This window comes from Dermacentor silvarum, chromosome 3 (assembly GCF_013339745.2).
Source record: "Dermacentor silvarum isolate Dsil-2018 chromosome 3, BIME_Dsil_1.4, whole genome shotgun sequence".
Lineage (NCBI taxonomy): Eukaryota > Metazoa > Arthropoda > Arachnida > Ixodida > Ixodidae > Dermacentor > Dermacentor silvarum.
In genome coordinates, this window is record NC_051156.1 from 16,616,087 (window position 1) to 16,629,208 (window position 13,122).

Below are 13,122 nucleotides of genomic sequence, written 5' to 3' on the forward strand. Positions count from 1 at the left end.
CCCCGCAGCTGCCTCGCCTGTGTGCGCTCTTGAAAAAGCAAGTTTATAGAGGAAATGACAAATAATTCTTGCACAAGTGTCTGGTGCAGAGCGAAATCTTCGCGCTACGGTTCGCGAAAACCTGACCGGCACTTCCACGGTCGCCTGCTCTTCTTCGTTGCTTGACGCGGAAGGCTCGTAACCGTAAGCGGTAATATTTCTTGCCAAGTTGGAATGGTCCTCGTCTTCAGACGTGTACTCATCGCTGGTAGAGGCACCAGAACTTGAATCCATGCTCGTGATGGCGCCGTCAGCGCGCTTGAATGACCGCGGCCGGCCGGCTGGCTAGCTGACGAGGGTGTCGTGACGTCACGCCTTCGAACTCCCGCGGGTCAGGCGGCGAGGCGCGCGCTCATAAAAACAACAAAAATAAAGCCTTCGGCTCAAAAGTGAGCTCAGTGACTACTTCTTTTCGGTGTAATCACACACTGAGGATTCATTTTCAGCACTTTCGTAAAATTTTCAGATTTTGTGTCCGTATCCCTTTAAAGGAAATTGAGGCTTTTATTTTTTTTTTTTCACAGTACCCCTAACGGCCCTTGAAAATCTATTACATAAGGGGGTAAATATGAGGTGAACTATATTATACAAAAGCTACAAGAATATACATAATTGGACGAAAAAACGAAATCTGCAAATGCAACAGATTTACAAGTGAGGGAAAAAAACGTACAAACGGCAGAACTGCAACACATTAAAAACAAATAAAATACAAAATTGAAAATAAATATACTAATACGTGCTCATCAGACGAGTAATATGTAATAAAGGCACAAAAAAAGGTACTGGAAAAGTGGTAGAAAACATGGTCTTACTCGCAATTTAGACAATTGAAGATAACATTAACCAAGTAATTGATACGCTGATAAATATGTCAACAAGCAGTGCAGGTGTAGTTAATGAGCAGTCAACTAATTCTTTGTGTAGCAGTTCTTGGAAAGATGGGAAATCTTTTTGAATAGCAATGTGTGATGGCAGGTTATTCCGTTCAATTATTGTTCGGGGGCATAAAGTGATGGACAAGTGACACATTCTATCCCGAAAGAATGATCTGTGCGGGGCAAGAAGGCGGTTCGAAGATCCTGTTAAGATTGGGTGGTTCCAAGATCCTGTTCAAGTACGGGTGATGATAAAGCGTATGGAGCAGCGAAAGGCAAGCAATTCTGCGACGATGTGATAAGTCGTCAAGCTGAGTCTGATCTTTTAGTGCAGAAATGCTAGTGTATGGTGAATCATCTGATTAAATGTAGTGGACCGCATGGTTTTGTAGCAATACGATATCCTGAATGAGATAACTTTGGGAAGGATCCCAAATAGATGAGGCATACTTAGTTTTGGGAATGTATGCTTGCCGCAATATTCTTCAAGAACAGTTGAGGGCTTTCTTTTGCTCTGCCGTGTAAAACATAAAAGTGCTGTGTCACAGGCTTTGACCACCGGGATGCGTTCCTGCTGGACGAGCAGCTGACTGAGGAGGAGCGTCTGGTGCGAGACACGGTGCGCGACTACTGCCAGGCACGGCTGCAGCCACGTGTGCTCCTGGCCAACCGGCATGAGACCTTCGACCGGGAGATAATTTATGAGCTGGGAGAGCTGGGTGTACTGGGCAGCACCCTGCAGGGATATGGCTGTGCGGGCACCTCCTACGTCGCATATGGCCTCACTGCCCGTGAAGTTGAGAGGTACGATAGAGACTGGTTGATCCCAGACGGCTTATCACAGGGGAAAGAATGCTCTTGGTTAATGAAATTATGAATAAGCTGAGGTCATTAAAGGGACACTACTTGTGATGTCTGTTGTCAACCACATTGTAGAGGTTACTAATGCAGCAGAGTTCTAGAGGTTCAATTTAGGAAAAAAAAAAAAAAGTAACACAGAGAAGACAGTCGGCAACTCTGACACTGGCAAGTCAATAACGTGAATGTAGTTGCTTGACACCGTCATATCTTCACATGCCGAATTTCAATGCAATCATGTTTTACTATTACTATAGAAAGACAGTTGTCTGTGTGATGCTTAAAAAGAAAATGCGAAAATAAACAAGTAGCAGCATGCTGACAATGCCGAGTTTTGCTTCGGCTCCAGTCAGCACGATTTTCCGTAGATGGCGCTGTAGAATGTGGCTTGGCGCCTTCCTTGACATGCAGGAACAACACAGTCCTACCTTGTGTGAAAGTATTTTGCAAGCAGTTGTCATATCATGTACATGCATCCTGTTAAGCCAAAGGCACTATGTGATCTGGTCAACATGACTGATGGCAAATGCCAGAAGGAGCATGCTAGGCTGGTGCTGCTCAGAACAGCAGGCGTGAGAATGAGTTCCCTGGTGACAAGAAAAGACAAGCGCTATTGTGTGTGAGTTACGCATGTGAGTTGTCTTTTTGTTTGCACTAATCTTCCTTGTCAGCAGTGCAAGACCAACCAGCCAAACAATTAATTCTTCTAGAGTACATCTCTTCAAGCCCTACAAAACTTTGAGGAGCCCATGGCGCCAGCTAACGTGAGACACTTCCTCGGCATGACTACCATGTTAGTTGCTTTTTGCCACATAGCCAGGACATGTCGCCTCTTCAGTCCCAGGAGGAGTATGCCGTGCTTAACCCTGAGAGGCAAAATTGACATTATTGAGACGCCAAGCAGACTACTATTGGTACGCAATAACTTTGATCTGTTCCTGTGTTTGGAGGCAGCTTTCTATGAGTGACAGTAAGACGAGCAGGCACAATGTTTGCAGAATGATCTGGACTGCACATTTCATCACCAGTAGTGCCTGCAGCTGGAAGTCGCAACACCCAGTTTGGTGCAGCATTACGTGAACTGTTTTTAGCTCTTCTGACCACACCAATATAAATGCCTTTTGCTGTTGGGCTGTGGCACTGCAAATGCTGGCTCTGCAGCTACTGCCCTCGCCCTTATGCACTGAGTGCATCTCGAAAAACGATACTGGGAAGCCGTATGTGCCGCCACATTCCTTGTGTCAGAGAAGCTTCAGTTGCCTGGTGTTCAATTTGGATGAAGAGCTGGCCTGAATAAATCCACCGATGGAATGTAGAGTAACTCAAACATGGCTTATTATCATATGGCATACGGTTAAATCTGGATATAACGAAATTGACAAATTCCCGCAAAACTTCGTTATAAAGAGGATTTTGTTATATGCGAGTTCGGCAGCAAAATTCGAAAACAAATGCTTACCGTATTTACTCGTTCCTTACCGCTTACCGACGGCGTCGTAGCATCGTATAAGGCCCGTTCATAGTCCGACGTTATTGGCGCGCGGGCCAGCGTCGTTTGCGGTCAGTCACGCTACGCCGGTTGCGCTGCGCCAGCCGAAACGCCATCTCCTCTATACTCCGATGCGCGCGCCGTCGGCTGTTATCTTCAGAGCATGCACAGAACGATCCCAAGCCCGCGTGCCGTTTTGAACGGCTGTCTGCGACCATCGGCGAAGCGGCGTGGGCACTTTTATTTCTTCGCGCGAAATGGCATTGTGGGTCGGCGCAGTCAGCGCGACTAACGCGCGAATGGGTCAGGAGCCAATTCGGTGCTGGGCCCATCGGGGCGCGTCGGAAGCCACCGGTGCGCTCGACTATAGAGGGGGTCGTTTTCGCCAACGTGACGTAGCGTGAACCCGCGTGCGCGCTCGCGTTACGTCGGACTATAAACTAAAGTCACTGGAACCTGAACTAAGTCACAGGTTCCAGTCACTTTACTCTAAACGGCCCTATAGTGTCACTTAGTGTCAGGTTAGTAAAGTGAAGCACAGAGACTTGCACAGTAACCAAAGAGTGGCGCTGCCAACGCGTTGAAAAAAAAAAAAAAAAATTTTTTTTTTTCCGGCAACATCAACTGGAAAAGGAGAGTGCCAGCTTGGCAGGCTAGGCCAGCTGCAGCAAGTGGCGGGATCAGGTTTGAATGAAGGGAGGGGGAAAGGTCACGCTCGCGGAGTCAAGATCGCCAGGTCGAGGGATGCAGGCCCGCCTCGCGCACTCTCGCACACGTGCGCTCACACGTACACATGCGTTAACTGTATATTCTCATGGGACTTGAGCCTCGTTGTTGGTGAGTGATTTAAAAGGCTTGCAAGGCTTCGCTTGCAGGGGCATCTTGAATACAGTCTCGTTGACGGTCCATCTACTGCCAAAGATAGCAGCTCCAGAACGTCTGCAATGCACTGCATGTTTCGTCGTTCTCTTCACCTAGGCCTAAGTGTGCAGACAAAGCCACTGTGACAAAGGCGTGAAAAAGCAAGACAAATGTGCTGGGGCACTTTTCGGGAGCTTCAAAAGCCATTCAATGTGGAGAATGATACATCTTCCCTTGTATCATTCTGATGACAATCTTTCCGACAGGGTGGACAGTGGATATCGCTCGATGATGAGCGTGCAGTCCTCCTTGGTGATGCTGCCGATCTACCTGTTTGGCACTGAGGAGCAGAAACAGAAGTACCTGCCGAGGCTGGCACGAGGCGAGCTGCTGGGCTGCTTCGGTCTCACCGAGCCCAACCATGGGAGCAACCCAGGGGGCCTGGAGACCCGTGCTCGGCATGACCCTGCTGCACGCACCTACACACTCAATGGCTCAAAGACCTGGTGAGGAGGCCTAGTCCTGGAAATTTCAGTTTACCAGAAATCAATTGACGTTGTTGTGGTGATGTGTGTTGTCCTTTCAAATTGTTTTTTATTCTTGTATTCACTGTATTGCACTGTACTTGTTATAAGGGATTCAAAGGCAGCACTATTTCTATCACATTTTACAAGTAACATTTTGATATATTCTTTGTGGTATGGGTCTCTTATTGTATTTTAGCACCACAGCATTGTATTCTGTGTGCTACCTATGTAAGCTTTCCTATACCTGTGAAACTACAGATCTAGGCATCCAGCCAGTCCATGTCTGGTAGCGAAATGTACTTGCAGTGGAGGGTGCTGTGCTGTGAGCTACAAGTGTGCCTTAATTCTTGCCAGGTTGTGACAAGGTCATGCCGCCAAATACGCTCATAAACATTGAGTTCTCATAGAAGTGCACGTTGGGGTGCCCAAAAGCGCACTCTTGAGATGAGTTGCTGTGGGGCACAGCACACACGTGGGCAGCTTGTCGTGTGTGCTGCACTAGTGTTGGTGTCTCCAGACATGCATGTGGTGATACATTGCAAGGCAAGCCCTTCGTCGTGGCTCATGTGCCATTCAGTTCAACAATAAAGAGGCTGGTGTGGGCACAAACTGTTGTTCTTCACATATGCATTCCACATCCAGAGAGACAGCATTGGAAACTCCTGTGCACAACCAGCACATGCTTTCCTGGTGCGCATCGCTGCTTGTCACTGCTGAGCTGATTGGCATTGATTTCAAAGATGGTGCAACTGATGAGGCAGGCTGTTGTGCTTGGGCGCCTGGAGAGGCCAAATCAAACTGGTTACAGGTCCGAGAGAGGGGCTTCCCTCCAGTAGTTGCCAGTGGTTCTGTCAGCTGGGAAGGTATGGTGAGCAAGTGTGGCACGTCTATCTGCACTTATGACAACAAAGATATTTATGAACCGTTGAGGGAATTCTGGATTGGGAGCAAGTGATGACGAAGAACCGGCTTATATGTGACATCAATGTCATTGAACCAACTCACTAAACAAATCCGGCAGGGGCCCTAGAGCAGTTCGTAGAAAAACCTGGCATTCAGAATGTTAGTGACGCACTTTCCGCATGCACACTCTACATGTCAACAGAACATACTTGCCAACTCTTCCGATTTTCTCATAAAGTTTACAAATTTGGCTCGGTTTACAATTTTACGAATGCTGTATCATGTTTTCCGCAAAAATAAATTCTGTTTGCGAAAAATTTTAAAGGCGTTGAAAAATTAGGTGGCGTGAGATTGCGAAAAATGTCTGCGAAAAAATTCTGATGGTACTTGTGCCGCCATCTTGTGTCAGTGCAAGAGTGCATTGCATGGACACAACCTTATGGTAATTGCTTTGAACAAGTTTATTCAGTATAGTTCCTGAAGCAGGCAAAATCGGCAACATTAAGGTCACAAAAAAAGACAGTGTGTTGACAATGTATTTGTTGTCAATCTCTGCTGTTCCAAGTTTTGCTACATCTAAAGCAAAATCATGAATAAAGTGTGCACGCATGCCACGATGGTGTGTGCTCAGGACGAAGCTTTTAAAGGGAAAGACAACCGATTTCCAAGAATTCCCCTTTTGTGTAAACCCTACGACAGCATAGACAGCCTGTAATGTAATTTGCCAGTCACAAATTTCCACACATTAATTAAGCGGTACCGCACAATAACCAAAACAAATTTTTCAGAGGCTGTGCACATGCAAACCGTGCAGACCAAGCAGCTGCACGTGTGTCTGGGAATCTAAGCATTTGACTGGAGTGTGCCCTCACTTTTGTTGGCGAGAAGGTTCCTCCCCTTTCTAATGTTGCAAAGCCACTGCGAAGCATTTCATTGACTCTGCACCAAACCGCAACTTTAGCCGTCCACTCCCGACGAGATGGTGCTGGTTAGGCCTATACACGGTTACACTATAGACCTACGCCACGGCGCTACGTCACGAAAATGCGGTGGCGCTGTCGTCGGAATTTAGTTTCGCTTGGTAGGCACTCCGCCGCCGAGCCGCCGCCCGTGTCGCGCCTACCACAGCAGCCGCTGGGTTTCGCGGGTGGTTGTGCGGTTCCATCTGTGAGATCTTTATTCTATGATTTTATAATGAAAGAAACGCAGTATGTGGACGAGCTGAGTTGCGTCGAAATACGCAAGAGACTAAAGTTTTCATAGGTTTCCTGTTGATGAAAACCGTCGCAAGCAATTAATGGGCCGCCGCGGTAAAAAGCGAAAGTTGGATTATGATACCAGATCATCCATTATGCACAATACATTTCGTAACTGTTAAGCTTCTCTTTTATTTTGATTGGCATGCATTAGCCGATCTTAGGATCATATACGATCTTAGGATCGTTATTAGCGTGCCATTATAATTGCTTGCCGCACTGTGGGAAAGCTAGATTAGGATTAGCCTTGAATGTAGGTCGAGCGAGCAGATGCCCCACAAAACACGTCACATTCGAATTTGTTTTCATCTCGAAGAATTGAGCCCCCAGCAGTGTAAATATCCTATCACACGTTCACATACGCAGGCAGCAGGGTCACAGCTGCGTTTATTGCAGTGTGGAAGTCATAAACGCACCTAAACGTGTGAGTTAAATTTCGAGCGCGAAACAAAATGTACAGTGTTAGTACAGAGTTGGAGCGATCGGACGGCCGCGTACAACAGCTAGCTCACATAGCGCGGGCCTACACAGGCGGCGTCGCCGTAGAGCCGGTACCTCGCCGGTCCCATCACCGAGGCGATCGCTTCTATCACCGCTCACGGCGACGTAGAAATCGGCTACAGCTTGTTCTTAACATGAAATAGCGCTTAATAGAAAAAATATCTCGAATTTGCGCGTGTTTCGTAAAGCAGCGTCCCGTACTAAACCACTGGCGCGAACGGCATTTCGTCTTGCAGACGGGAACCAAGAATCGGCCGTCTCAACGAGGCGGCTCGGCTGGCTTGCAAGTACTACGTTTCGTTTGCGATTCGCACCAACGACACCAACAAACCCAATTCATTTAAGCCCACGTTAATCGTGTTGTCAAAAATAAGCGCACAATGATGAGCAGCAGGCCAGGTCGCGAGCGCCGTCGGCTGTCACTGCGGCGGTCAACGAGCTAGGCCTAGCGTCTCGTTCGGCCGTATCCCGATGGGGGCGAGATGCAAGAACGTGCACTGGGTGCACATTAAAGAATCTCATGTAGTCAAACTAAATCCGGCGCCCCCACTACTGTGTGCTTCATAATGAAATCGTGGTTTTAGCTCCCCCACCCCATTAAAAAAAGATGCGCCATCCGCGCGTGCAAGCGGTGGCGGCGAACGTGGGCGGAGCCAAACGTTGGGCGGAGCCTACGCGACGTCGCTATAGGGCCTAAAATATATCGACGGTGCCTACCGCTGTTTACAAACATGGTGTAGGTCTATAAGTTGTCTGAGCTATTTCTGAAGCATCAATACTCACAGCGGTTCATTCGGGAAACGTCTGGAAATTGATCAAATGTAATCTTTTGGTCTGTAGTGCCGCCTCTACTTACTGTGTATGGACACTCATATGGTGCATGTTAAGCAAAAGAATAGCTATTTATCAAATGCTGCGATTGCGGGCTTAAAAAACGCTGCAGGAACTTGTTATTGATGTAAAGTTGTCATAGACATTTTTCTGCTTTGCAAAACCACGCCCCGGCAACGATTGCCTTGGGGTAACAGAAACAAATATTCAAGGCTATGCTTTTGCCTACTGCATGCACCGGAAGTGACTGCAGAGCTGGAAACAAGTCATGGCCACCATGCTTTAGATTCACATCTATGGGTCCAACCAATGGACGACCGTGGTACTTTGTGATGTCAGCGCAGAGCTGTGGCCAGCTCCTTGTAGGCAGGGCCGTCCCATGTGCATCGCCGCCGGTGAGAAGACAAACATGGCTAAAACTTGTTTTTCATAAAAAATAATTGGAGGAAATAAAGTGAGGCGTAAATTGTATCTTTCATGGCGAGCAAAGTCCACTAAGCCCTTTTAGTCAATGCGAGCTGGCGATACGAGACAAGTTCAACTCTGAACCAGCGCCGGCCACCACGGTGCACTGCATGTGAGACAGCTCATCGCCTATAGTGCTGCAGTTATCAGCCTATCCTTTCTTTTGTCAAGTTATGACGAGGAGTAGGTTAGGCTATTTCAAACATATGCATTTTGTGACCGTCAGCGGCTATTTTTGAAGCGTCGTCTGCTATGGCTCCAAAGCGAGAACGGGATGCTTAGTGTGCCATCGGCACTAATAGGGATGGTCGATTATTTTGTTATTTGCTTAACGATTAATCCTTCATCATTTTAGCCTTTAATCAATTAATTCCTTTCCATGCAGGGTTTCTCATCGATTAAATCATTAGCTGAAATTTTGCCGGGTACTTTTAAAAAGGTTGAAACACAGTTATCTACTTTTGCAGGACCCTATTTTAACGTTTCAGAGGTGGAACCAGGTTTGAAACACAAGTGTATAATTGTTTGATAAAGGATAATCTTTAACTTGTTAAAGACTAAATATAGTTGGTACGAGTGGCTTTTGAGAAGATAAACAGTATATGTTATAAAATGGCACTTAGTGCAGAATTAAATAAGATACATGGGACTGGTGAATCCCTGTATAGTACAGTTAAACAAGAAATAAGAAAAATGGCAAAAGTGAAAGGTGAAGTCCAACTGAAATATGCAAGAAATTGCAATATGCACAGGGGAAAAGAAAAGTGCTGGTTTAGAATTTTAAACCACATGCTCTTTTCTTTAGAGCGAAGGAATGTGAATTGGCTGTGATGTCTGGGTGAAACCGACTCCTTCTGTGAATGGCATGCGAGAATAGATGCTCAGACACTATAGATTTGCTGGAATCGACATGAACGCCATCGCTATGTCAAAAACCTGCTTCAAACCGGCACGGTACACGTGCTCTGCCACGTCTTTAGTGGACTGGGAGTGGCACGACCATCAACGACTGGGTTGCTATAAGATTTCTTGAATTGCGAGGGCATTTCACACTTCCAGCTTAATTTGGGCGGTGCGGTGGCTTGTGTGATGTGGGGGAAGAGAGGGGAAGCACTCAGCTAAGCATAACTCGGGACCCGGAAAAAGTAGTCGACAGTTGCTCCACCACAGCCGCACAGTCACTGCTCGTGCGCCGCCACTCCAGTATGATTTCAAAATTTTGTCGCCTCACCTGTTGAACTCTCGAAAACAATTAATCGAACAGGCCTAACTGATTAAGTCAATTAATTTTTTTGCGGTATACACTAATAATTGGTAATATCGACTAATCATTCATCGATATTACCCACCCTAGGCAACAAAAGCATCACATAGAACTTGTTTTGCACACAAGATATTGACCATTCTAATAAAGTGTTGTCTAAATTGCCTTTCGCGAAATGTGATAACTGCTGTCAAACATGTTGCACCAATGGGAGCTACAATGCAAGGTAACTAAGCAAGGTGTTTGGGCACACGCACATACACGTCACCAACTAGAACTAATTTATTGCTACAAGAAAGCAAAGTGCAATTTTTGGTCACGCGCAAGACTGATGACATGACAGTGATGACTATCTACATTGTTCCAGCTTTGCTTCAAACAGGTGCATCTATGATGAATATAACACGATCGAAGTATCACTGAGACACGTGGGGCTTTTCTTTCTGATAAAGTGTGCCTCCAAGAGATTGCGCACTGTTTTGTTGCCGCTTCTGCCCACAATATCAACACGCGAAAAGTACGGCTCGCATGAGCAGGCATTGCAATGTGCGCTAAGATGTGCACTATTAAATTTACTCAACTCGCACAGTCAGCCAAGCATTGGCCTGTTTGGCCCACATAGGACATTCTCAAGTCGAGAGGTATCTCGTTGACCACCTCACAGGACGCAGCGCACAAGTTGCTTGGCCTGCTTCTTCAAGCACCCTTGTCTCTCAGTAGCCATGATACGAGGACATTAATTGGGCTAGTTTGCTGGGGAGGAAAAAAATAACAGGGACACCGTACCTGACTGGATGGATGGACACCGCACGATGGATGGATTCAGCCACGGCACACCTGCAATCAATTGAGGGAAGCGGCTTTTAAAAGCCTGGTGATCTAACGTGAAAAGCTAGCCTGCATTGTGTGAGAACATGACTTGCGCAGTGCTGACTCTAGGCAAAGATAAGCAATACCATGTTTTACATGGTATTTACATGGCCTTCGAGTGGGCCAGGTCATACGGCAGCAATCCTTTCTTGGTGTGCGGAGAATATGCAAAGCAAACATGGCGAGGTAAAAACATGTCTAAAACATGTGTTTATGTCTAAAAACTGTAATTTGTTATTAACAAGTACTTCAAAGGTGAATGACAGTCCTTGTCCACATCGCCTAAAATCAGCTAAAACCAAATCGACAGCAAGCTGGAAAGGCACCTGGGAGTCATGTTCTAAAAGGATTAGAAAATCGTCAAGATATCTAAATACATTTGTAAGACCACCAAGCACAGTCTGGGGCTTCACTTGACGTACTCCATTGTTTCACTTCCTCTCTTCACCTCACTCACCTAAACTGGCGACGTGCCAGAAGAAGAAGAAAAGTTTTCTATAGATGGAAAAGTGGCCATGGAGAGGTGGTCAGATGGAGGTGTTGATAATGGGAGCCGGTTTGATCCTTGCGATAGTGTTTTCACGCCCATTGCGCAGGATTGTGAAATGGTGTTCAGAACGTTTGATGACTGGGAAAGCACTGTCATAGCGGGGCTGAAGAGAACGACAAGGCGTGTGAACGTGGACAACAACGTGTAAGGATGTTTGCAGGTTTGAGGGTAGGAAAACGCTGTGCTTATTCGTGTGAGCAGTGGTTGGCAATGGATGCAAGTTTTGCATGAAAATTCGTATACGCTGGACGAAAGAAGATGGATCCGAAACGTTTGGCGTAGATACTGGGTTGATGAGGTCACCCGGCAAACGGAGGGTGCAGCCGTAAACCGTCTCAGCTACAGAGCAGGCGAGGTCTGGTCGGAGTGTCGATGGAAGGCCGAGCAGCACGATTGGAAGGTGCGATACCCAATTCTCAGCGTGAGGCTCAGTGGTGAGTGCTGCTTTCAAGTGACGACGTAGTCTCTACGATGCCATTGGATGCAGGATGGTAAGCAGTTGTGCGAATGCACACACAACCCAGAAGGGATGTTACAGGTGTGAAAAGTGCTGACTCAAACTGTCTGCCTCGATCAGTAGTCACCGTTGATGGCACACCAAAACGGCTAAGCTAGATAGACAAAAAAGTATGAGCAACTGTCTCCTTCGTTATATCGGGCATCGAGCTGCTTCCGGCCACTGTGTGTACCTATCAATACACGTACGCAAATACGTACAACCATAGCATAGTGGCAAGGGTCCAACGATGTCCAAATGAATGGTGTCGAAACGTGCATCGGGGAGAGGGAATTTTCTCAGTGGAGGCTTGGTGTGTCGTTGCACCTTGATACGTTGACACGCTGTACAAGAGCGGACCCAGTCACATATATTAGCGCATATGCACGGCCAGACGTACCATTCAGTGCTGAGGTGTTACGTGGCGAAAAGTACAGCTCGCATGAGCAGGGATTGCAATGTGCGCTAAGATGCTAAGATGCTAAGTGCCTGGATGGCAGATTGAGTGCAGTGTATCAAAAAAGTTGTCGCAGTTTCACCTGAAAGGCGAAGCACCAATTGCGATAGCAAATTTGTAGAGAGCTATACGAAGTAATGATAGTAGCTTTATCAGCTGTATAAACTTGGACATGCAGCAGCACCGGCAACACGCAGAACTGTTGTCGACGCCGTCAGCGTTTTGCCCGCGTTCGCACAAAATGCGTGTGGCGTTGGTGACTGTTGCCAGAGCCTCTGATATAAATAGGCACTTACTTGGTGCCTCAGCTAAACGTCGCCTCCCTTCCCTCCTCCCCCCCCCCCCCCCCCCCGGCCTTTCGCGCATCGGAAGAAGGCGTGTTTGCTCTACATATATGGTGATTGTAAAGGAGGAAAGAGACGCCTACTTCTGCAGCCCTGAGCACGGCGCAGAACGCGCGTTTGTTCTCCGCCGTGCGTTCACTCCCCGTGAAAGCGCGCGTCCCTCGCGCCCTTTCACTCGCACATACAGCGTTCGGCGCGCGGCGACGATTTCATCTTCATTGACGTCATACGGAACCTCACAGCAACGGCGACGACGATGCCTACGGCAGAAATTTGCTTTGGAGTGTCGATATAATTGCTATCGCAATAAAACAGCACGACGAAGAAGAGAAGGAACATAAATGTGGGTACAGTTAGGTGAAACATTGAGTGTGACGTTGTGGTCGGGAAAGTTGACCTGCTCCAAGCAGAGGGATGTAGAAGATCGGAGTCGTGGAAGTTCATCATCAGATGCTTGTGCCGCTGCGAGTGAAGGCAAGGAAAGGTGGATAGGACTTGTTGTGGTGTTGATGCTAATATGACTGAGAGCGTCC

The 13,122-nt window shown here is 47.1% G+C and overlaps 1 protein-coding gene across 2 annotated transcripts in view; it reads left to right on the top strand.

Moving 5' to 3' along the window:
- LOC119445350 (glutaryl-CoA dehydrogenase, mitochondrial) overlaps window positions 1–13,122 on the top strand; it is a 44,046-nt gene that overhangs the window by 16,036 nt on the left and 14,888 nt on the right. For both annotated transcript variants that reach the window (XM_037709659.2, XM_049663221.1), the window contains exons 4-5: window positions 1,466–1,721; window positions 4,392–4,631. In XM_037709659.2, coding sequence (XP_037565587.1) covers window positions 1,466–1,721; window positions 4,392–4,631 — 496 coding nt within the window. The remainder of the gene's footprint in view (window positions 1–1,465; window positions 1,722–4,391; window positions 4,632–13,122) is intronic.